The following is a 25,986-nucleotide window of genomic DNA, read 5'->3' as shown; positions in this document are numbered from 1 at the left end:
AGCAGCCACACAAGGACGTGGAGAAGGGGCGGGATGAACACTAGACTGATAATCTCCCATTTCAAGTAACTCTAGACTGTAATCATCAACTCTGCAATGCAAACTACCCTCAGCACTCATATAAAAGGCACCCTGCTGGCATGGAGATGCCGTCCCATTCCAAATGTGGAAATTTAACTACGGAATCAGACAAGATCCATTTTCAAAGTAGAGTCTCCTTTCTAAACCTCAAAACAAAACAAAAATCACACCCAGTCACTGTAGGGTCATCCGTGGATTAACTTGGCAAAGAAATCATGCCTGTATTTGGCCTGAGCTGTCTCTTCCATGTGTGGCAGGGTCTGGGGACAGTTTATCTGCCAACGTGAGTCAGAAGGGAAGGTGGATGCAAATTGCACGTCGTGCAAAAGATCTCATGCTCGATTTGGTAGAGAATGCACACCACAGGACAGAAAACGCCCTTCCACAAGGGGCTTCAAATCAGACCCTCGTGTCCTGTTTAGCACTTGAGTGAATGCCAGCTCTCTGTGGTCTAACTAAGTATTAATGCATGCACTGGCTTGTATTTTTCCAGCCTCAACGAATAGCATCAGCTAAAGATAGCATAGTAATATAACACTGCAGTCACAGGGTTTTTTTTGTGTGTGTGTGTGCGCGTGTTTTAAGGAAACTAAATTAAACATTTGAAGCATAGTCACATAACAGGAACATAAGAAACCAAACTTGGATAAAGGCAAGGCCAAAGGAGAAAAAGAAATGCATCATAATGTAAGAGCAAAGGCTAGAAAGGAGTCAGTTTTATAACTAGCACGACCACAAAATTTGCATGTGGCCTTCACCAAATCACACATTTCCTGCTGTCTCTACTTCCTCCTTATCTTAAAGATGAGAGTAAGGATGTTGCACACATTCATGGCATGCTGTAAGGAAGGATTCCTTAGGTGGATCTGAGACATAATGGGGGAAAGCTGATGCAAAGTAAAACGGCTATCCCTGATGAGGCTACCAAGTAATTCTTATACCTTTCATTGCTATTGTGACAACAGGAGTTTAGAAGGACAGATGGATAATAACAAAGGCATTGGCTGGGCGCGGTGGCTCACGCCTGCAATCCCAGCACTTTGGGAGGCCGAGGCGAGGGGATCACAAGGTCAAGAGATTGAGACCATCCTGGCCAACATGGTGAAACCCCATGTCTACGAAAAATACAAAAATCAGCCACGCGTGCTGGCACGCGCCTGTAATACCAGCTACTCCGGAGGTTGCAGGAGAATCGCTTGAACCGGGGAGGTGGAGGGTGCAGTGAGCCGAGATGGCGCCACTGCACTCCAGCCTCGCGACAGAGCGAGACTCCGTCTGAAACACACACACACACACACACACACACACACACAAAGAATAAAGGCATTAACACAGCTGATTCAATGCAACAGTTATTTGGAAACGGAAAATGTGAGGAAAGTTCATGAAGCTGGGTGGTGAGCTTGGAGGTGAGCAGGTATTGGGAATTTTGTGGGGCTTTTCCTTGCCTCTCCCTCATGTGGAAACGACACAGTCGTTTCGCTCTTTTTTTGGGGGGGACGGAGTCTGGCTCTGTCGCCCGGGCTGGAGTGCAGTGGCCGGATCTCAGCTCACTGCAAGCTCCGTCTCCCGGGTTCACGCCATTCTCCCGCCTCAGCCTCCCGAGTAGCTGGGACTACAGGCGCCCGCCACCTCGCCCGGCTAGTTTTTTTGTATTTTTTAGTAGAGACGGGGTTTCACCGTGTTAGCCAGGATGGTCTCGATCTCCTGACCTCGTGATCCGCCCATCTCGGCCTCCCAAAGTGCTGGGATTACAGGCTTGAGCCACTGCGCCCGGCCTCGTTTTGCTCTTTAAAGCCCAGTGCCTTTCTGGGCCCCATAAGCTATCTAGAGTAGGGCCATTTCCCTTCTTCCATATCTGCTGTGAAATGGCACATGGGCTAGGCAGAGGAACCTTCCAACTGGAACATTCCAACGTTCTCACGTCCAGCAGGTGAACTCGCAGAGTTGCCCTCACCTCTGGTGTCCGACTGCGATTTCTTTACCCCCACTGAGTCCCGTGAGACAGCACGGGCGAGAGACAGGACTTGGTCTTTGTCAATGTTTGTTTGTGTTCACCCAGAAGCTTGAAGGTTACTTCCCAAGTCACTTCGACACTGAAAGCTCAGCGCTGTCTTGCTCCAGGAGGTGCGGATCCGTGTCTTTTCGCCGACAACTGGGGCTTGAGGAAACCTCTTGTGACTGTTGACATTATTCCAAAGGTCAGAATTTCAAAGACCAACCATAAACAGATACCTTTTGCATCACCTCTCAAAACCCATGTGTTTTGTGGGGATGAACTGTCAGTCAGAAGGGTGCAGGGAGTATAGATGTGAAAAATAGAATCAGTTACTTGGAAGAAAACGCACTTTGGGGACAATGAAGAATAAAGGAAAGACACAGGGGCTGATGCCTCTTGTTGGAGAATTCAAAGACGGCTTCTGTTACAGCAAGCAAATTATTTATCCATTGTAGTCACATGACCGTAGACCAAATCAAAATGACAGAGTCTTGGAAACTACGTCTTCAAGGGGGCATGGGAGTTAGAATTCCTTCTGGCCATCTCATTGCCCCTTCAGAAGGCATAGTCTAATGGCTAGAAGTAACTTCCTCCCTCCAAATGCATCCTCCAGTTTTAAAATCTCCAATAAATCTCAAGTGTCATGGCTGTAGTCGTCTGAGAAATAGCAGACACAATGCACCCCCTGCCCCAGTGACTAAGATCAAAAAAATTTTTTTAGAAGTAAAAAATCTCAAGATGGCAGGGAACATCTTCCCAACGTCACTACCACCGGGTGCAGGGATGTGTCTGCGCCCTGAGAGCAGACCGCAGGGCTGGGCGTCCCTCTGAACGCAGCAGACGCACTGCAGTTCAAGTTCAAATTCAGGGTCGAGGGCTCCCCCTGCTAAGACTGCCAATCATCATAGGGGTCAAGGCATCAGAACTGCTGATTTTTCAAAAAATTTTCTCGAAGCAGCAGCAACCGCAGCAGTTTTCCTGCAAAGCAAACAAAATATGAATCTTGTTAATTCAGCAGGGCTTTTAAAATTATAATTAGTTGGTTGTGCCCCTTAGGAAAACCACAGATGATTTTTTTTAATAACGTATGTGTGCATGTGAGCGGGGAAAAAAAAAGAAATCTCTTGATGGATTCCACCACTTACCAGAGTTGGGCTTTTTAATTTTTAGTTTGTGCAAGATATGTTTTTTTCTTTCCAACTTTTATTTTAGGTTCAAGGGGTACATGTGCAGGTTAGTTACCTGGGTAAATTTGTGCAAGATATTTTAGGACTATTTGCAATATTGAAGGACAAGGCCTCTTTGTTTCACCTGAAGTACAGCCGCTCCATCCATCTGGTCAGCTTGATCCCAGCATCAAAGTGAGAATGTGGCCTCAGGTATGGGGACATTTCCATGTGCTTTATGACCACGTCTGACCTGAGGCCCGCACACAGCTACCTGCCATCATTCCTGTGGATCTGAGGAGTACCCTAAATTTATATCCCATAAGTTGGCAAAAGATATGACAGAGGTAACCAGAAACAAAATGCCACCAGGTTGATTTTGGGAATGTTTCCTCTGACAAATTGCAGGAGATGTATATGCTTCGGTTGACACTGTGAATTACGCCTTATTTATCGGCCTGGAACTTTTTCTTTTTCCACAGGAATAATCTTCAACCACCAGATTTTTAAAATCAATATTATCTCAAATTTGGTTTCCGTCATAATACATCCTGCCATAAACCCATCTCATCCTGACAGGGAATATTATTGTGAAGAATAATCTTTTTTTTTTTTTCTAACTTCTCGAATGATGCTGCTCCCAGAGTTGAAATCTTACATTAAGTTTTATGTATTCATTTATTTAAAGTAGGAAGGTAGGCGGGACATGGTGGCTCTTATTCCTGTAATCTCAGTGCTTTGGGAGACAGAGGCAGGAGGATCACTTGAGCTCAGGAGTTCAAGGCCAGCCTGGGCAACACAGTGAGACCCCAACTCTACAAAAAACTTAAAAATTAGCCAGGCGTGGTGGTACATGCCTTTTCTCACAGCTACTTGGGAGGCTGAGGTAGGAGGATCGCTTGAGTCCAGGAGTTTGAGGCTGCAGTGAGCTATGCTGACGACACTGCACCCCAGCCTCGGAAGCATCCAGATTGTGTGTATCTGAAATGATTCTTCCTTGGCCTGTGGTGTGACTCAGGTGAATTTCTGAGGCCAAATGGGGCTGAAGAGTGCAGGAAAGGAAGGCAGCCAGCTCCATGACCATCAGCAGGCCTCCTCAAGCAGTTCCAGCAGAGGCTGTGTCCAGCTGCCCCAGCGTGGCCAGCCCAAATGTGCTGTCTTCGTCCTCTGCACGGCCATCACTTCATAGGCTGCTGTTGTCTTCCATCACATCGGGTTCGAAGCATCCATGTCTGTGTGGAAGGACTCTACCCCCTCCCATCACCATTTCCTCCTCATTCTTCCCCCGCCAGACCCTGGCAGCAGGCCCGCCTTGGAATGCAACCCTGTCACCCAGTGAATTCATTCCCATCAGGCCTCCAAAGTGGCTCCAGTCCTTATGGTGGGAAGGTGGTTTGTGGCAAACCCTCGGGGTTTGTGGTCGCTAGGGACGAAACTGCTTCTGGGGGAGAGGGTGAAGGCGGGGCGGGGAGAAGGAGCAGACACAGCCTGGTTGCCTGTGGATCCAGGCACTCACGGTGCAGGGCTGGGGCACCTCGCCGAGTGCCATAACCTAGGCCTGGGGGCACGAGGGTCCTTTCTTGCTCCAGGTTGTCCTCACAAGAAACAAAACTCTCTCCTACCTTATCAAGACTTTCATGTCCTTGCTGTTTTTGACAAAGAAGAATGGTCTTTGTAAATAGAATGCACAAGCCTTCCTGTTCACTTTTTGTGGATTTCTAAATAAGTGACAAGGGCATATGTAAGCTTCCTTTCCTCCGAAGGCCAAGTGTTTACCTAGTACTGATGTGTGGCCTTTACTATGAGGTACTGATTCATTTCTACCCCATCTTACTCTACAAAAATTCAAGGCAGCTTACAAGAATATGTATAATCAAAAAGGTTTGATTTTTTTACCTGGGCAGAAACCTCAGGCCCAGAAACAGACCTATCAGAAGAAAGGATGAAGACCAGGCCGGGTCCCATGGCTCACCGTGTAATCCCAGCACTCTGGGAGGCAGAGGCGGGAGGATCACCTAAGGTCAGGAGTTTGAGACTGGCCTGGCTAACATGGTGAAACCCCGTCTCTACTAAAAATACAAAACTTAGCCAGGCGTGGTGGCAGGTGCCTGTAATCCCAGCTACTCAGGATGCTGAGGCAGGAGAATCGCTGGAACCTGGGAGGTGGGGGTTGCAGTGAGCCAAGATTGCACCATCGCACTCCAGCCTGGGTGACAGAGCAAGACTCCATCTCGAAAAACAAACAAACAACAACAACAACAAAAAGACAGTGAGCAGCAAGAACTCACTCACAAGTCATCAAGCCTGTGCAGTTCCATGCATGGAGCTGAGAAAATGGCTATGGATTCCCCACCCAAGATTAGGGAGCTGACTCGCTGCAGGGTCCAGGCCCCTGGCAAGGACATGAATGTTGGGTTTTCTTAGAGTCCTTCATAAGTACATGTGCCTCTTAGTCTTCTCCTTTAGGGCTACATTGGGCTAGATTATTGATATCAAAGAAGGTATTCGTGTGTAAACCCATCTCTCAATGATTCCAAAATCACCTGACCTAGGTGGAGGTCCACATGTGTCTGGGTGTGTGTAGGAGGTGGTATTCTTTGGGCTCATAGAGCAGGCCAAGATCAGGAAGCAGCTCAGGGGACTAAAAAACATGGGCGTCAGCTTCAGAAACACCCAAGGGAACCACACTCCACCCTTTACAAGCTGCATGGCCGTGGGGGTGTTATTTAGTCTCTGAGTCTCTGAGATGCAATTTCCCCATCTGTACAAAAAAAAAGATGGTGTCACTTCCTCTGATCTCACACATTGTCATAAGGACTACCCCCAGACGGTTACCAGCACCCCCTGAGCTGGTTATTGATCCCTCCTGTGCACCAGGCCCTGGTGTCGGGGCTTTGCTTGGATGCTCTCATGGGAGCCACTCAACAAGCTTAGGAAGTGAGACTCTCCCCAACCCGCAGGTCAGGCACTGAGCTTCCTCCAGTAAGAAAGAGCAGAGCCAGCGTGCAAACACAGCATTCTGATTTCAGGGCCTTCCACGCCAGCCAAAACGCTGCTCTTCTTCCTGCATAGTCTGTGAGCAAATGTTCCATTTCTTTCTTATTCCTGTCTCTTAAGGCCTTCACAGACACCTCTTGAGGAGATCCAAGACTAACCTTTCAAATGGGTGCCTCCTGTAGACTATTTGGTCACAAAGTCCTGGGCATCAGAGCCACGATTCTTCTTCTTCTTCTAGGGAAAGCAGAAGGCATGTGGGAAGGATTAGGACTGTTTCCATCAGGCCCTGACTTACGAGCACACGTGAAAAGACAATCACTTGCTACTGAGCAGAAGGTGCTCTTCAAGAGAGATTCTTGAAGCCTACATTCCCGACAACCCCCTGACAGACACCCTGGCCAACCTCGGAGTCCATCTCAGAGTCCAGTCTCCCCTGAGGCCCCTGTTACACGACCCTTCCTTCTCACACAGAGTCAGGGCCAAACAGCTCAGCACCTCATCACACTCAGGTGTGTTTTGCCAAAACTCACGCTGATATAGCACAAGAGTGCCCTGTCACTTGCGGTACTGGGGCTACGATGACTGCAAAGATGAGTCAGACACAGAAACAGCTTCTTCCAAAAGTTTTCAAATTGAGTAGACAACAGTAATGTGAATTCCACAAAGAGATTCAAGAACACAGAGAAAGAGTCCAATTTAAGGACAGAGAAAAGCCGGGGCATTTAATATAGGCCTTAGACAGGTACTGACTTGTGGGCTGCTCTGGAAGCAGCAGTGGAGACAAGGCTCAAAATAAGAGCTGGGGGTGTTCTGGAGCAGGCCCTGACTGTAACTGGGTTGGGTCTGGTGTGGACCACGGGGAACACGTGAAGATTTTTTCAATCAAGATCTGAGCTGTAATTAAGGAACTAATGATGTGATAGATTAGGGAAGAGGGTGAGTAGAGGTTGGATATCAGTTCACAGGTTGTTTTATTAGTTCACTGAGAGGGCACGAGCCAAGGTCGTAACAGTGAGAATGGGAAGGAAGGCTCAGAGGCTTCTTAGCTCTGGGGGAAAGAAACCATGTCAAATTTGTGCCGTGTTCCTTCCTCTGGCCCCAGAACCCTGGCTAATTCTGCAGTAGGTGCTGAGTTCTAGCAGATTCCTAGTTCGGGAGTGCTTTGCCCCACCCCAGCTGAGAGCTGCTTCTGATGGAAACAGGTTACACACGGACGGTTGGGGACGTAAGAAACGCTGGGAGTCATCGCATGTCACCTTGAGCAAAATACAGAGGGCAGAGAACTCTCAGATGTTAACTTCTAAGAAAAAAATCCTTCTTAAATGTAGTGACAGTCAATATGCTACTCAAGTGGTTACAAAATAGCAAGTGCTTTTAAGCTCGAAGCAAAAGAGACAAATAAAAATAAACGAAAGACTTAACAATAGAATTTAGGTTGAAATGGTAAACAGTTTTGGATCAGAATTAAATTTTCAACTTAAAGGTAAATTCTGATTTTGTAAAACCAAGATTATTCTAAAAATAAGCCTTCTGGGAAACTTTAGTCTCAATATTTCCTTGAAAAGTAAGATATACTAAGTTTGAATATTGACTTTGAGTAACACTAAAACTGTATGGTACAAGAAAGGTTCTGGAAGCATCGCTCAGGTCCCCTGTACCCAGCAGCCCATCAGCGGCAGGAGAGCAGAGCAGTGAGGCTCTGTCTGGACTCCAGAGCTCAGCCCTGTCCTGAGTATTCTCAGCTACAGACACTAATGTGCCTGTTTCATGGGTTGCTATGAGGAGTGAGGGAGGTATTTTTTTGTAAAGCAGTTAGAAGAATGCCTCCACAATACTGTATAATTATAACTGTAATAACTAGATTTATAAAATGGAATTTGTTTTTCATTAAAAAAAAAAAAACAACCATCATCACTCTTGAACTATCTATTCACCTCAGGTACCAGCAGATGGATGGATACAAAAGGTGATTTTACTTGTTGTTACATGGTTTAAAAAATATTCTTAAACTTTTTAAACTGTACAATGTCATTAATTATCTGCTGTGGTTTCTATACTATCCTGCCATGTCAAAGTGTATTTGGACACCAATAAGCTTGGATAAAAATACATTGGTGGAAAATTGGCTCAAAATAGGTTGGTAACCCTAATAAGCAGTTTACGTAGTCTGGATGAGGTACCCACTAGGTAATAAGTCTATTTTTACTTGACATCAGTACCAATTATCAAGGAAAGGTATATTCAGACACAAATAAAACTTAGTGCCGATGCTGAATTTAGAAGTAAAGTTAATTTCAATAAAAACTGGATGTGGAAAAAGTGAGTACCTAAGGCATAGTCATTCCAAGGTTTGTTGGTCAGTGAAAAAGTTCCATTCCAAAAACCTCAGGAAATGGAGAGGATGAGGAGCAAAGGTGGAAGAAACAAAAACGTATCAAACCCATGCTACACCAGGGCAGGGCACCAGCCACCCTAACTGGTGGGCACGTCAGACAGGTCCCTGGTGGGCCCAAAGGTTTGTATGGCGTCTTGCCTGGATGTGCATCTTGCCAGTTGAACATCCTAGATGTTCAGTAAAGTTACTTGGGCATTGCACATCTGTTTCTGTATTAATTATATAATCCACAATCATTTGGATGGAGACAACATGAAGGAGGCCAAGAAGCCAGTCAGGAGGCTGCAGTCATTCAGGGGAGGCATGTCCCAGGCCACGGTAACCATGGGAATGGAGAGAAATACACAGGTTCCAGAGGTAATTAGGGGATATCATGTACAGAACATGGAGGTAAATTCAACATGAGATGGGGGATTGAAGGAGAGGAAGGAAACAAAGAAGACGGGTGGGGGCTGGCTGAGGCCACTCCGGGGGCATCCTTCGCTAGGAGGATGGCTGATGGTGAGGCGCGGTGCAGGGAGATGAGATTAGTTTAGGGGCGGGAAGATCCAGGCGGAAACATCTAATACACAGATGGACATACGGTTCTGCAGCTTAGGAAAGATACCTTTGCCAAAGAGGCAGATGAGGAAGTTGGAATATGAATATCTGGTAATTAAGACGATGAGAGTAGATGAAGATTTCATTGCAAGAAGTTATTACAGAGAGTGGGCTAGGTTATTCACCGTACTCAGTCTGTAGTCTAAGAGTCTCCTACACAAAGACTTGTATAGATATCTGGACCAAGCTGAGTATTAGATAATTCTAATAGATTTGAGTTATCTAATAATTAGATTCGGTGCCCAGAGCAGACCAAGCCAGGTGAGCACAGAATTTAGAATTCTGAATTCAGTTTTAAGGAGGCATATTTCTCCTGAATGAATATTACTATATATTCTCCAGAACTTTATATGTTTATAGGTTATATGTCTGTATGTATGTGCACATAAGACAATGAATTAATTCATTCTATAATGGATACAACAATTTAATAATAAACAGTTACGCTGAAAATACTCTATTAAACAACAAATACATTATTTTTAAAATGTAAACTGCCCAAAAAAGCATTTTAAGGCCAGGTGCAGTGGCTCACGCCTGTAATCCCAGCACTATGGGAGGCTGAGGTGGGTGTATCACGAGGTCGGGGTTTGAGACCAGCCTGACCAACATGGTGAAACTCTGTCTCTACTAAAATTACAAAATTAGCCAGGCATGGTGGTGTACATCTGTAATCCCAGCTACTTGGGAGGCTGAGGCAGGAGAATCACTTGAACCCGGGGGGTGGAGGTGGCAGTGAGCTGAGATCGCACCATTGCACTCCAGTTTGGGCAACAAGAGCGAAACTCTGTCTCACCAAAAAATAAAAAAAAAAAATTAATAAATAAATTTTTAAAAAATGCATTTTAAGTAATTTAATACCCACACAAGATTTGTAGTCCATGAGAAAAGGAATGAGAAAGAACCTTATTTAAGGTTAAGTTGACTCTAGCATCTGATCTTCAAAAGACAGGCAGACAGGAGAAAAAGAGGAAGAGTAAGAAGCCGTGGTCACCTGGGCATTGAGTCTGGAGTGGAGCTTGTGGTCTGACAACCAGGGGTGCTTGAGAGCTTCGCTTGCACTTATTCGCCAACTAGAGGGAAATTCAGAAGGTGATTAGTAGAAACACACCGAAGAAGGCCTGCATCTGCTGTTCAATCTCAGCTCCAGCCTCTGCCTTTGGGAGACCAGATGGCCGAATGTCAGACTCATGGTCAATTCTGCCTTCTCTTGAACTGTGTACTATCAGTGATGGCATAGGTGACTATCAAATCCAATCAGGAAAACATTAGTAAAGACAAACAAGGCAAATAATAAAAATCCTTGTTAATAACTGAACACTTACTTTCAAATATAAGTAACCATTTCTGTAGTATAACATCTGAACTTAGTAAAGTGGATTCCTATCAGTCAGTTGAAAAATAAATATATATTTATTATTATAAGAGCAAAATGCTACAATGATTCTTGATGATTGCCAAAGCAGTTTATGTATTAAAACTTTTGAATAATAAACATTACTAACTTTTGAATTAAGAAGTTTTGAGTTAAATAGGTAGGGAAATAGAGTCAATGTAATTATTAAGAGAGGGACCAATAGATACTTTTACAAAGAAACAATATCCTTTTGGAGCTAGCAAAGGTTTATACAATTTTGGGAAATAATATGAAGAAGAATAATATAGATTTACTATATTTGAATTCTAAGTTCTATAAATTTGTTTGATGTGCTAAGATTTATCACATTAAAACAAATAACCTTTCAAAATAAAAACTGTAGGCCAGGCGCAATGGCTCACGCCTGTAATCCCAGCACTTTGGGAGGCTGAGGCGGGCGGATCATGAAGTCAGGAATTCAAGACCAGCCTGGCCAACATAGTGAAACCCCGTCTCTACTAAAAATACAAAAAATTAGCTGGGTGTGGTGGGGCACACCTGTAATCCCAGCTACTCAGGAGGCTGAGGCGGGAGAATCACGTGAACCCAGGAGGTGGAGGTTGCAGTGGGCCAAGATCATGCCATTACACTCCAGCCTAGGCAAGAGTGCGAGATTCCGTCTCAAAAAAAAAAAAAAAAAAAAAAAAAGTCTGTAAGTGAATGCAACAATCTGAAGTCAAAGAGGTAGTTCCAAGCAGTAATGAAGCTTCAGTGTATAGGACTGCTTCAACGCAATCGCTTCATCAAGTAACAAAATATTTAAGTATAAGATTTGAAAAGGAGATAAGTCTTTATTACAGTCAATGAACTTGGTGACAACATCACCATTATAGTGCCAAAAACAGGCAGAGGTAATTTTTAAAAATCTCTTGACTTCCACCAACCACAGTTGGAAGTGTGGTCCTGCTTAGTGTCATACATTTTCAGCACTGGCTCTCCAGAGCCTTCCAATGGCTGACCAAGGTGAAAAATGATGATTCTGCACTCTAGTGTCGAACTCCTTAAATCTGGCTATTAAAAAGTTAACAATAACATTGTACTAATAATTAAACTTTTAATAACATTTCAAGTTTATTTTTGTACCCCAGAAATTTATTCTATGATAGTGGTGTTTGGCTTTTGGCTTTAGTTTCATCCAAGCATTGACTGGAATTCTAAGCTTGTTGCCACTGGCCCAGATGGGTATCTGATGCTCCTTGGGCATCCATGAAGCCCTCAGACTGAAGGAGTGAGCAGCACTGGAGCCCACTGGGTCCACCTCTGCATCTGCTCTGAGCTGGCCATGTGACTGCAGCACTGCTCTCAGCCTCAGTTTCCCCATCTGTAAAATGATGGTTTCCACAGACCACAGGATTATCCAGAAGCCAAATAAGATAACACACAAAAGTACACGTGTAAAACAGGTTCGCAGTAAATGTGGATTTCTCGTCCTCCAAAGATTTGAAAGGGTTGACAGTTTCCATGTGTTCACTGCCTTGGGTAGGGTAATGTGCTAATAACAATAACCCTGGCTGTTATTGTGCCTTTCCATCAAGGTTGTTATTATTATTATTAATCCACTATTTGTGAACTGTCCCTCCTGTCTGGCTGATACTCCTAGCCTGGCTAGGTTCTATTCATTCTCTAGGGACTCAGTTCTGGCCTTATCTTTGTGTTAACCACATTTTATTACATCTTTTATCCCTTGTATTAGATGGTGAGTTACTGTAGGCAGGGACTGGATGTGTGCATCTATTCTTGACACATGACACATTTCCTGGCACACAGCAGGTGATCGACACTTGAATGAAGGCATCTCTTGCCAGGCTCTGTGCCAGACCCCCTGCCTACACTGTTTCCCCACTCCCTGTGACACCCTTCTACCTGTTGATCCGTGGCCATGTGTATTGTGACTTTAAAGCCATAAGGATAATACAACGGTAAGACAAGTGCTGTTGGTCCTGAAAGTCTTAACAGATTCAATCATTATATGGCTCAGGTAGAAAGCCATCTGAAACAGAGTGTTTGATGGGTTAATCACAATGCCCTTCTCCCTCTCTGATTCTAAAATGCAAATCCCTACGTTCCAGTGTCACTCTTTTTCATCCACTGAATTTTGAATTAATGTGGTTTTAGCATAACAGAAAATAGAGGGCCATGTAATAGATAACAGCCAAGTGTGTGGCCGTGGGGGAAGGAGAACTATCTGTTTGAGCCTCCGTTCTGTCAGTGACGGGTGGTGTGATCATGGGCAAAACCACCCGATTTCTGCCTCATGGAGTTGTGGGCAGGAGTGATGGTTAAAAGAGATAATGTCTACAAAGCACTTGGCACGATCTGGCCCATAGTAGGTTCTCAAGTGAAATGGTAGTTAAAGATTCAGCTACACAGAACCATATACAGCTTTGTAGAGGTGAAAGGAATCCTAGAAATACTTCTCCTAAGTCCTTCATTTTGACAGTGAGTCAACTGAGGCCCAGCAGGAGCCCATGGTTGGTACGGCTGCATGATAAATGGCAGGAGGAGAAAGGTTTGTGTAGCTTCATGACCAAAGCAGTCCCAGATCGCAGTAGAGTGGGTCAAGAGGATCAAACCTCATTCTATCTATGACTGCACGAGCATCACAGATGTTAGTAAGGGAATAAATTCTAACAGCCCTGGTGGTATGCCCTGCTTCCTGATCATCCCTACTGTGCCCAGAGCACAGGACGAACTTGGGTTACCTTTTCTCCTTAATCAGAAGCTTGGAGATGAACTCCTTGGCCTCCTCTGAGATGTCCTGAAATTCTTCATCCTCTAAGTTCCACCTGCAGGCCAGGATGTTGTTCAGTGTCTCGGCATCGTTGTCACCCAGGAAAGGGGACAAACCGCTAAGTCTGGAGGACACAGGGTCCAGAGTGAGTATTTTTTAAGTAGCCTCAACCCCTTTCCATACAGATTGCTTTTCTGGTTCTGCCATTCAAAGGTGAGAGAAGGAAAATAATGTAATCCCAAAGCATAATTTTATAATATATTATTGCAATCAAGAAAATCCTTGCCACTTCCACCCAACTCCTAATTAAACAACTGTGGCAATAAAGACAGTAGCAACAACAGAATATGAATATGAATATCAGCTTCCTTTTTAAATCACTTTACAGCTCGCAAAGTGCTACTACATGCTCAGATGGCAAACGCCAGGCATGTCATCTCTGAGGGGTGAGGCTAGCCTGAGTCACTTAGCAGATCAGGATATGAGCTTTTTTTTTTTTTTTTTTTTTTTTTTTTTTTTTTTTTTTTTTTTTTTCCTGAGATGCAGTCTCGCTCTTTCACCAGGCTGGAGTGCAATGGTGTGATCTTGGCTCACTGCAACCTCCGCCTCCTGGGTTCAAGCAATTCTCCTGCCTCAGCCTCCCAAGTAGCTAAGATTAGAGGTGCACACCACCAAACCTGGCTAATTTTTGTATTTTTAGTAGAGACGGGGTTTCACCATGTTGGCCAAGATGGTCTCGATCTCTTGACCTCATGATCTGCCTGCTTCAGCCTCCCAAAGTGCTGGGATTACAGGCATGAGCCACCGCGCCGGGCCATGTGAGCTCTTTAAATTATTTTTTGGTTTTTAGGTTGTGTCCTAGGAGTTAAAGTGATTAATGAAGAGGACACACATTTACTTTTCCAAATGATGTGCAGGGGAAGAATTCAGTCCTTTCACCCACAGGATCCAACAGAACCTAGAAAGCAACTGAGGATGAGACAGTGTTATTTATTTTTTACAGACCTCAACTGGGGCTTTTATTTAAAATGGCAAAACCTCAGAAAATAAGCATGGAGACGGAGAAGGGTCAGAGACAGGGAGAGCTACTCACAGCATGTAGGCGATGACCCCCACACTCCACATGTCAGTTGGAAAGGAAACAAAATCGTAGTTCACCACTTCAGGGGCGAGAAATTCTGGGGTTCCAAAGTTCACCTTCAGCTTCTCTCTGGGTTTGTATCTGCAATTTAAGAGACAACGTGGGAGGATGCAAGTGTCAATCAAAAACCATGAACACTGAAATGATGCAGTCTATGAGACAAAATAACTTCAGCCATACATACAGCAAACTTCAAATAAACAAACATTAAAGGAACCCAAACAATGAAGAGAAAGTGTCAAAAACTTGTACAGCGGTCCCAGAAAATTTTAAAGTCAAAATTCATACTAGGAAACCTTCATAGGTTGAACCAGTTGTGGAAGAAGCCGCTGTGAATAATTAGAACATCTGAATTATAGAAGATGACAAGAGGAAACCTGATACAGTCATTGACATGGGGATGACTGGAGTAAGCCTGTATTAATGAATAAACAGAGTACTGCAATAATTTACAACATTCATTTTATACACATCGTCGATATGCTGAATTGTTAACGTGTCCATGTAAACTCTTTGTTCCCTGAAGAATCTTACATGTGCCAGAACCCTTTGCAATCTTGCTTACGTTGTTAATATTTTTAAAGTAAATCTTCTCTGTACAGATGGAACAAATATGAAAGATGAAGACAAACACTTGCAAATGCTAAATTAATGGCTTCTAATTTAATAAACTTCACTGTATTAGGTTTTAATTTTTTATACTTTTTACTGCATGCATTATAGAAACTTCTAAACACTCAAGTCTCAAATTTAGCAAGTTAAGGCCAAACATAATAATTTTTGTTAAATTAATTATAAATGAGATCATGAAACCAAGGAGCAGATCAGATATATGTTTGCAAAGAAAGGGCACCCATCATGTCCCCTACCTCCATTCGTACACCTATGTCCAAATAGACATACCTTCTGGCCAATCCAAAATCAATAATTTTTATTTGCTTAGCATCCCGATTCACACACAGGATATTCTCAGGCTGCCAGGAGAAAGAGACACATTAGCAATGAAAACAACCATCATTCACTCAAATTGTCCTTGAACCACAACTAAAAATACAACGATGCTCAGAAAAAACATATCAGGCCTTTCACTTCGGGGCGGGCTTGTCCGTGTGGGTACTTTCTCCTTTCATTATGTGGTGGATGAGGTTGCGGGTATCCTGCCAACCCTGCATTACCCAGCCTGTCCTCTCCACAACTTCACAGTTCACCATAATGCCTGAGTTCAGGCAGAGGCCTTGAGGCGAGCAAGAAGAGGAGGCTGCTTCAGTCCTTCCCAAATGCACTGTGGAGGCCGCTCAGACCCGACATCTGCCCCTCTGAATTATTGAGTATGAATTTCCCCTTCTTGGAGAAATAGTTTTCCCAAGATTTATGAGTTCCAAGAGAATTGACCTGCTCCATCTAAACAGCCGCACTGAACATGCACTATACTGTGAACGTTCCGGCCTCCAGAGCTTCCCTTTGCTCAACGCTTACGGGAAAGTCGCACCGGAGAGGAGGGCTTTTCTCTCCGGTCGTTCTTCAGTCTCGGCAGTTCCGAGGTTTTGCTGAGTTTGGTCTCAATGCCTAAATCCCCTGACTAAGTGTTCCGTTGGAGCTAGGCCCTGGTAGGACCTTAGCCTGCTAACCTGACCGCCTTGGGGTGTAGGGGAGACAAGTAGGTTGTAGCGCAGCCTCAGGGCTCACAGAATGTCCGACAAGTGCACCTAATGTTTACTGGGGTCGAAAAACAGAGGTCTGGGGAAAGTAAGTGATTTAATTTAAAGTCAAGGCCATTTATAAAAGAGAAAGAAAGTTTTCAAAGAGTTAAGAACCCTCAGTCCCAACTCTTTATGAGCTGGAGGGCACCAGCCCAGAAGCCGAATGCTCAGGATCCCATTCCTCAGCCTTCAGTGGGAGCAGGCTCCCCCTCCCCAACCTGTCTGGATGGAGAAGAGGTTCCAATGAGATCAGAATTCAGAGACACATTATGGAATGACACAGCGTCTCCTTATCAATACTCAGTAGTACATTTGGTTGGGTAGAAAATCTTTGGAAGCCGTTTTCTAAAATATCTCTAAAACAGATGTTTGCGAGTCAAAGTCATTGTAGAGAAGGGGTGTTATGTGAAACATTTGGTTTCGTGCTTAAATAACTGACAGATCATGTACAAAGCTGTCCGATGGTGAAGGAGTACTGTGGCATCAAAAAGTTTGCAGGATATAGAGAAACCGTTTTGAGAGCATTTCAAAAAGTTAGCCTTTTTATGATGATAAAATTAAAGAATGGTCATTGGATAAAATTTGCAAAACAGAAAAATATGAAACAGACTGTTTGTAAGTCACCTATAATCTCCTCCCACAGAGTGACAATCATTCTTCATATTTTTGGCCCTTTTCCTTCCAAGGATCTTTCAGAAAAGCAGCTCCTTAATGACCCATCCAGCTGTCACCTTTTTTATGATCTTTGCATCCAAGAAATAACTAAAATTGCCCGCTGCAGGTCCTCAATCAATGTTATGAAGCCCCATATGGAGTCATTTGGTTTGCGCTTATTTCCAGTTGCCAATCAAATCCCTTTAGGGATATCTGCAGAATATCTACATTCAATGAAAACGCTCCATGAAAGCATGCATTATCAAACTCAGCTCGTAGCGAGGGTTTTGCTAATGATTTTTAACCTCTGACTTTGTCATTTTATAAACCACTTCCTCCTGCTCTCCTCCTGCTCAAAAGTGAATGGGGAAGGCAAGGCACATAAATCAAGACAGTGAGGGAAGCCAAGTTATAGGAAGAGAGGCCCATGGAAACCTATTTAAGGAGGCTAAATTTATTTAGCTATGCAATCCCTAGTGACATGCAATAGATGGGATGTTATATAGAATATATATTTTATCTTACTGTCATGCTGTACAAACAGGGAAATGAGAAAATGACCAAGCCACACAAGATGTACTTTATGATACTTAGTCCCAACATGGGACCTGATCAGGGTTATGGGGCCTAGGTCTTTTATTGGTTGTAACTAAGACTACGTACAGTCCGATTCTAGGAGTTTCATAGTGAGATCGAATGAGAGAGGTAAAGAGGGAAGGGGCGATCAATAGGAGGAGAAAGAAATTCGGTTTGGCTTCTGTGTGCTTTCCACCATTGGCAGTGGGGTGCCCGCCCCACCCTCTCTGCTCCTGAGCACTTCGGCCCCGTTCTTCCGACTGCCCTGTGCTCCATTCTCCATAGGATTCTATTCCACGGGGCAGCAAACCCACAGAAAAACAAGTCCCAAAGTCCGGAGCTTCCTGAGTGACTCGAGGAGCTGTCGGCAATTCTTGGAGACCTGGAAAGGTTGGCTACTACTTAGGGAATTCTGAGTTAGCTAAAATCCTCTCACCTACTTGTCCTGACAAGAGGGATACCACATGGCTACCGCTGTGGTGGTGGTGACTGTTTTAATTCTAAACTTTTAGGGAAACCATTGCCATATAGATTTCCTTAACGCAGGCAAATTACAAGAATCTGAATATTAGCCCCCGAAGATGGAACATGCAAAATATTAGGGAATGACAAAAACTGAGAATAAGGAGATGAGGGTAACAATTCAGATGTTTATTCATTTCTGAAATGACTGTACCAATTTCCCCAGCTGGCATATAATAGCAGACAGGGCCCACTCACTGAGCAAGGGGTGGAAAGGATACAAAATCTCACAGGATACAAAACACCCTTACCTTCAGGTCCAAGTGGAGAATGTACATCTGATGCATGTGCCTTATCCCCTCACATATCTGCTTCATGAACAGGATGGTATCAAGTTCCGTCAAATTGTAGTTCTCATCAATGATACGGTCAAACAGCTCCCCGCCATCCACGCTGCAGAGGGAAGAGGAGCGAAGCCCTCAGTCCTGATTTCCTAACCACCATGCGCTTTTCTTGTAGTGACTTAGCGTACAAGTTCTGCTACTTCTTCTGAAAGGTGTATGTGCAGTTATTTCTCCGCCTTATTTGCTGTCTTACTATCTCACAAATGGAAATCCTCAAGCCAACCCTCCATCTTTTTTGGGTGCGTTTTTTTTTTTTTTTTGAGACGGAGTCTCACTCTGTCACTCAGGCTGGAGTGCAGTGGCAGGATCTTGGCTCACTGCAAGCTCCACCTCCCAGATTCAAGCAATTCTCATGCCTCAGTCTCCCACGTAGCTGGGATTAGAGGCACACGCCACCATGCCCAGCTGATTTTTGTATTTTTAGTAGAGATGGGGTTTCACTGTGTTGGTCAGGCGAGTTTCGAACTCCTGACCTCAAGTGACCCACCAGTCTTGGCCTCCCGAAGTGCTGGGATCACAGGCATGAGCCACCGCACCCGCCCTCAAAGCCCCTTTATCCAGTGTCGTCAGCTCTGGGGTGAGCCCACATGTATCATGTTCTAAAGACGCTGAAGAGAAAGAGGACCCTAAGAACTCTGGGAGGGGAACTCCAAGCCCTGACTGAAAGTAGTCAGGGTCTCAGCCCTCTAACTCTCCAGTGCTTCTATGTGGCTGGTGCTAGACAAAGTAATTTCCCTTATCCTCTGGGACACCTTCCAAGACCCTTCATGGATGCCTGAAACTGTGGATAGTACTGAACCCTGTATATACTGTGTTATTTCCTATAGATACATAACTCCGATACAGTTTAATTCATAAATTAAGCACAGTAAGGGATTAACAACGATAACTAAGGGTAAAATAGAACAATGATGACAATATGCCGGCTGCACTATTCTTGTGCTTTGGGGCCATTGTGAAGTAAAACGAGAGTTCCGTGAACACAAGCACTGCGATGCCTCCACAGTCGATCTGATGACCCAGTCGGCTACTAAGTGACTAACCGCAGGGAGTGGTGGAGACGCTGGACAAAGGGATGATTCACGTCCTGGGTGGGACCGAGCGGGAGGGTGGGAGATTTCATCAGGCTACTCAGAACAGTGTGCAATTTAAAACCTGTTGATTGTTTACTTCTGGAATTTTCCACTTAATATTTTGGGGCTTCGGGTAACTGAGACCATGGAAAGTGAAAGTGTGGATAAGGGAGGACCAGGAACCTATACTTTTTATTCAAAATGCCTAATTGCAGAATGAAAAACAAAACGGAATCACAATATCGATTCCGTGTTGGAACTGCAGTCGGCCCTCCCTATTCGTGGATTCTGCTTCCACAGGTTCAATCGCAGATCAAAATGTTTGACCAAAAAACAATAAAAATTGACAATACAACAACAAAAATAATACAAATTTTTTAAAAATACAGTATAACAACTGTATACGTGGCATTTACAGTTTATCAAGTATTATAAGTGGTCTAGAGATTATTTAAAGTACTCGGGGGGATGGGCATAGGTTATATGCAAAAGACTACGCCATTTTATACCAGGAACTTGAGTGTCCTCTGGTTTTGGTGTTTGCGGGGATCCTGGGACCCTCTCAGATTCCAAATAATGACTGCACTCGGTTTCTAACTAACTAGTCCTTATGTTTTATAAAGATGAGTTTAAATGGAAGCTTCTTAGCCCGAATCATCAACCGTTTTTGACATGTGAATACCGTGAAAATAAGATGTAGCTCAAAAACCACTTTCCTCCAGGTTGCCCTGGCTAGTATTTAAGCCTGATTTTTGACAAACAGCTTAGATACAAAGCTAGATCTACTTGGTCCCGCTACTTCTTATCAATAAAATCCCGTATGGAGACGCGTAATCCCAAGCCGTTTCCCTTGGAGAACTGATGAGACTGTGTGATCCGCGCGAATCAGAGTCTGCGGGGACAAGCTTGGTTCTGGCCCCGCTGCAGCAGGACGGAGCTACTGACGCACAGTCATGGTCATGAGTGGGTCAGGGAGGGGCAGAGGGGATACGCACTACTCCATGACCAGGACAATGTCGTCCTTAGACTCAAAGGCATCGTACAGCTGGATGAGGTTGGCGTGGTCCAGCTGGTTCATGACGCTGATCTCGTTCTTCACCTCCTCCTGAGAAGCAGGAAACAGTGCATTAGTGTGGCCAAGACAGGGCAGGGAGAAAGAGGGGACCACCTCCCACAGGCTGTACCTTGTCCTTCATGCCTCTGGTCTTGATGATTTTGGCTGCCAGCTTCAGACCTGTGGCCGTCTCCTCACACTTGTGAACCTGGCCGAAACGCCCTCTGCCAAAAAAGAGGAAGCCGCGTAGCATGAGGCCCTGTGGTCAGCTGCCACGTAGACAGCACACAGTGGCCCCAGTATTTCTCCTGCTAAGTCTGGATGAGCAGCCCTATGAGGAGTTCTTTCCATAAACTTCTAGAACAATATTTGTCAAGGTGTGGTCTGTGGGTCACTTGCATCAGAATCACCTGGGAGCTGTTAAGAAAGCAGGTTTCAGCCAGGTGCTGTAATCCCAGCACTTTGGGAGGCCGAGGCAGGAGGATCATGGGGTTAGGAGTTCAAGACCAGCCTGGTCAACATAGTGAAACCTCGTCTCTACTAAAAATACAAAAAATTAGCCAGATGTGGTGGCAGGCACCTGTAATCCCAGCTACTTGGGAGGTTGAGGCAGGAGAATCACGTGAACCCAGAAGGCAGAGGTTGCAGTGAGCGGAGATCGCGCCATTGCACTCCAGCCCAGGTGACAGTGTAAGACTCCATCTCAAAAAAAAAAAAAAAAAGAATCCAGGACTCTGGGCCCTACCCCAGACCTCCTGAGGCAGAAATCCAGGGGTAGGCCCCAGAATCTACATTTCAGCACATTTCTTGGGTGATTCATATGCACCCTAACATTTGAGAACCACTTTTACAGACAACACAGAACCTTTCTAAATACATATGAATGTTTTAAGCTGGGCTTTGTCAGCATATGAACAAGAGAGCCCACCTTCAGATATATAAAATTATTTTTGAAAACTGCATATGTAACAGTACTGCATATATATCCATATAGTCAAGACTGCGTATTGCCCAGTCACCTATGAGCTTGAATATAATCGTAAGACAGCTTCGTACCTACATAATCACATACAGATGTGCACAGTTGTGAGCAGTTTTAAATCTAATTTGCTTACTTTGATTTCTTATTTAGTAAAATAAGCTAGAACATGTGTCCCTGCTCTGCAATGGTGGATGTCACAGTCGGGAGTGAGCAACAGCTTCCCTAGCAACCCAGTGAACCCGAGGCAAGCCCTGTGACAAGGCAGAGGACTTCAACGATGAAAGTCATGGCAACGCTGGGCAGATGCAGGAGCACTGACGGCCACCACATCCCATCCTGGGGCTGCACCCCAGCACAGAGGCAGATGAATCTTGGAGAATGACGCAGGATTACCATAAACATAGCCACGGGGTGACTTCAATTCCAACCTCTGTTCCAGATGGAGTCTCTATGGGAATACATGGACACAGGCCCAGCCACCTCCTGAGCGGCTGTTATGAAAATGTTTTGTTCTGTTTTTCCCTTCACTAGCAATGGCCCCAGAACCTCCTGAGCCAGCAGTGGTGCCCATCACTGTCTGACTTCCCCGCTCCTTCAACCCTCTGACTCTTTCCCCTGATTTATTCTGCAAGGGCCCTGAAGGTTGAGGCCAACTCCTAGGATTCATGCTGGATCAACACAGTGATAACCTTATGCTCACTGAATATGCCAAGCAGGGATGATAGATACCCTCGAGGTCACAGGGCAGGAGATGAACCCCCAGGAAAATTCAGGGGCCTGCCCCTGTGGGCAGGTTTTTTGGGATCCAGTGATCCTTGGCATGTTGCAATATTTCTTCCAAAAGTAAAAGATAAGTTGCTGCATCTTGAACCTCCTACCACTGAAAAGGAGGTGCAGCACTTGGTGATGTCTGCATTTTGAAGGCATCCATGCACATTTGCTCATGCTCCTCTAACTTATTTGCTAAGTGAATTATGGCTGCCAATTTGGGTGAAGCCCATAACAAGAGCTGACGGGCAGCTGGTCTAGACTGCAGTACCAAAGAGAAGATCCCATGGTGGCCAAACAGACAGAAAGGAAGTTTCAAAGGAGCAATTGACAAACCTTGACCAGAAAAAACAGCACAAATCCTGGGAATTCTTTCAAAGCTTCTTCTGCAAATAACTATTCTCGGTTAGAGAAATACTTGCTGGCTTGCCACTGATGTCCCTGAAGACCCAAATACCTCAGGCCTCCATGGCACCAGTTCATGCTGTGGAATTCCTGTCTCTCCCTCAGCCCTTCCCCGCAGTCTCATGGGGCATTCTGTGAGATCAGCCAGATCAGGAAAGGAAAGTCCAGGTGGTTCCATTCGGCAGAGGGCAAAGAAATACAGAGTGGGAAGAGGAAGAAGGGACTTCACAAATATCAATGACTCCCTGAAGACCACTTGCAGAAGCCTGAACTGCAGTAGCAATGCATGCTTTCTTTGTGTTGGTGAGTACATTTTGTATGTATACGTGCAGATGTTCTGCTTTCCTCTTCCTATTTTACACAGACATGCTGATGGCAGCAAACGTTATAATTTAGACTTTGAGTTACAAGATATCATAGGGGGGTTGTGAAAGAAGTAGAAGAAGAAAGAACACCCTCCCCCTACCCCCAGCATGAAGCTGGTCCCTGATGGACTTTAATTTTCTTTCTGGATTTTTTTCTTTTTCTTTTTTTTTGAGACAGAGTCTCACTCCATCACCAGGCTGGAGTGCAGGGGCCCGATCTCAGCTCACTGCAACCTCCGACTCCCTGGTTCAAGCGATTTTCCTGCCTCAGCCTCCTGAGTAGCTGGGATTACAGGCATGTGCCACCACACTCAGCTAATTTTTGTATTTTTAATAGAGACGGGGTTTCACCATGTTGACCAGGATGGTCTCGAACTCCTGACCTCAAGTGATCTGCCCGCCTTGGTTTCCCAAAATGCTAGGATTACAGGCGTGAGTCACCACGCCCAGCCTTTAATCTTCCTTCTTTAGGGAGAGTGTGCATTTAAATGTCCCTAAAATAAGTTATTTGCTAAGCAAAGTAATCAATTGAAATGGGTAATAGTAATTAATATAGCAACAACATAAATGAAAAACCAGCAGCAATGACAGAAAGACCTAATACAGGCCACAAGAACTACACGCTGTTGACTCATTTCCATGTTCTGTCTCCTGGAGGCTGCACTATGGCTTTGGACTGCTGGTCAACCTTCTGGTGACTCACAATGGGTTTTTCTTTCTTTTAGACATTACAACATGGGAAGTAAAGTAGATAATAAATGTGGCGTTTAGTCACCACATTAACCTTTCTGGCATCAGTGACAATTTTCAGAAATGGATACGGTTTCTTAAAATGTTTGTTTCTAACGTTTCTAGTTCTCAGGTCAAGACAGGCAGACATTTACGAAGTCATCTGGCCCCGTGTCTTTGCACACTCTCCTCTTTTGTTGAGAGAATGCTAATAATATTCAGCATGACTCACCCTCCTAGGATTTCTGTCTTGCTCACAGTATAGAAGCTGTTGACCGCTCCTTGCTTGGCTGTCACAATACGATGATCAAATGGGGCAGGAGGAGCCGGGATGTCAACTAGAAGGTGAGAGAAACAGAAGGGCCATCTGTCAAACAGGCTGACCTCGTTAAGGCAGCAAGCCTGGGCCTCATAGTAAAAATGTGCTCATTTAATAATAAAATACAAGGAGTCATCTGTTTGATTCCTAATGATCCAGGGATATAAATTTCCACTTGAGATTATGAGCTGTGACTCATAAAGGTGATCCTGACACCTCTGCGAAAGTGTCAGGGCGGTTCAATGGTTGTCCATACCATCTTCAGGATCACTTTTAGAAATGTCAAAATAGTTGAAAACACAGTCCAAACAGGTAATACTTCCAAGCCTGAGACAGTTCAAATTCAAACGTGAGAAATTGTTTGATCCATTTTTTAAATGCATTACTGATATAATCCATTATTTTAATTAAAGCAGAGAGAAAAAAGAAAAACAAAACATTTCTTCAGGTTATTGAAACACTTGATATTATATATTACTTTCCAAAATGTCTTGGACTTTATTTAAGACACATTTAAGACACAAAGATGAATTTTTCCTGGCTGACTGGAAATAAAACACTCAATAAAACCAGGTAAGTGTGTATTCAACAGCGATCAAATTTCTCCCACTTTCTCCCCTTCCACCTTAAGTGTTTAAACGCTCGTCCACATCAGCAACAGCTCTAACATACAATTGCTCAGGGATATTCCTCCCAGTATTCTTTTACCTTTCCATGACTACTGCTGTTAAAATTGGCTTGCCATGAACCTGCTCGTTCTCTGCTAATTCATTTATTAAGCAGCTACTGCATGCATACAATAAGAATACAAAGGGAGGTAAGTAAATAAGAGCTTTGCTTTCAAAAAAAAATCTACATTTATTTAACAAACGTTTCTTGAGCATTTGACACTCTGCCAAGTGTTAATATTTTTAAAATTCAGAATATAAATCTCTGGGAATCTGATTTGATATGGACATCACCTCTCACAGCGTAAATATGCTGAAAGCTGAAGTTACTAGAGAAGCGTCTTGATAACATTCACTGTTTCAGATTAATAAAAAGAGGGACTTAAATACACAAGCGGCAGCGAAATGGCGTTCTAACTCCTGCAGGCTGTTAGACTAAATGAAATGTAGTCTGCAGTGCTTGCTGGAAAAGGTTAAAAAGCCTTAAAAGGCCCGTACAAAAGCCACTTCCTACCCAACGCCATCTTGCCCTGGGGAGGTCTTCATCCCAGCGGGCTCCCGAGGCGGCCCGGGAGCTCCTCAGCTTGCCTGTGTCTCCTGACACGTGTGTTCTCCCCCTGTGCCCACTACGTCTACTCTGCGCTATTTTTTTTCTTTTTTTTTTTTTTTGAGACGGAGTCTCGCTCTGTCGCCCAGGCTGGAGTGCGGTGGCGCCATCTCCGCTCACTGCAAGCTCCGCCTCCCGGGTTCCCGCCATTCTCCTGCCTCAGCCTCCCGAGTAGCTGGGACTACAGGCGCCGCCACCTCGCCCGGCTAGTTTTTGTATTTTTAGTAGAGACGGGGTTTCACCGTGTTAGCCAGGATGGTCTCGATCTCCTGACCTCGTGATCCGCCCACCTCAGCCTCCCAAAGTGCTGGGATTACAGGCTTGAGCCACCGCGCCCGGCCTGCTCTGCGCTTTTGCTGTCCTCGTTGACGAGGCGCCCTCTGCCACTCTCCGCTTACTGCTGCCCGGGCACGCCGGTGGGCATTCCAGAACATGGATCCTACTGCTGCACCGCCAGGGATTCGTAGGGGTAGAAATGGCCCCTATGCTGCTGACACACCTGGAAAGTGAAGTCCAGTTGCCGCTCTCAAAGTTTCCAGAAGAAAATAGTCAGATGGTGAAAATTCTTAGAACGAAGACTTTTCTTAAAACAGTGTTTTGGTGCCGGGCGCGGTGGCTCCCGCCTGGAATCCCAGCACTTTGGGAGGCTGAGGCGGGCAGATCACGAGGTCAGGAGATCGAGACCATCCTGGC

General features: G+C 44.8%; 1 protein-coding gene across 1 annotated transcript in view; it reads right to left on the bottom strand.

Annotated features, from left to right (window-relative positions):
* Positions 1-2,195: 2,195 nt before the first annotated feature.
* Positions 2,196-25,986, bottom strand: part of MYLK4 (myosin light chain kinase family, member 4) — an 84,469-nt gene continuing 60,678 nt past the window's right edge. The window contains exons 3-12 of the mRNA XM_011935469.1: positions 23,932-24,037; positions 20,581-20,674; positions 20,392-20,501; positions 18,231-18,372; positions 15,431-15,501; positions 14,480-14,608; positions 13,358-13,510; positions 10,233-10,311; positions 6,402-6,474; positions 2,196-3,058 (exon numbers count right to left, since the gene is read on the bottom strand). Coding sequence (XP_011790859.1) covers positions 6,427-6,474; positions 10,233-10,311; positions 13,358-13,510; positions 14,480-14,608; positions 15,431-15,501; positions 18,231-18,372; positions 20,392-20,501; positions 20,581-20,674; positions 23,932-24,037 — 932 coding nt within the window. The 3' untranslated portion in view covers positions 2,196-3,058; positions 6,402-6,426. The remainder of the gene's footprint in view (positions 3,059-6,401; positions 6,475-10,232; positions 10,312-13,357; positions 13,511-14,479; positions 14,609-15,430; positions 15,502-18,230; positions 18,373-20,391; positions 20,502-20,580; positions 20,675-23,931; positions 24,038-25,986) is intronic.

The sequence above is a fragment of the Colobus angolensis genome, unplaced genomic scaffold, assembly GCF_000951035.1.
Source record: "Colobus angolensis palliatus isolate OR3802 unplaced genomic scaffold, Cang.pa_1.0 Scaffold144, whole genome shotgun sequence".
Classification (NCBI taxonomy): Eukaryota; Metazoa; Chordata; class Mammalia; order Primates; family Cercopithecidae; genus Colobus; species Colobus angolensis.
This window is presented reverse-complemented; position numbering and strand designations above follow the sequence as displayed.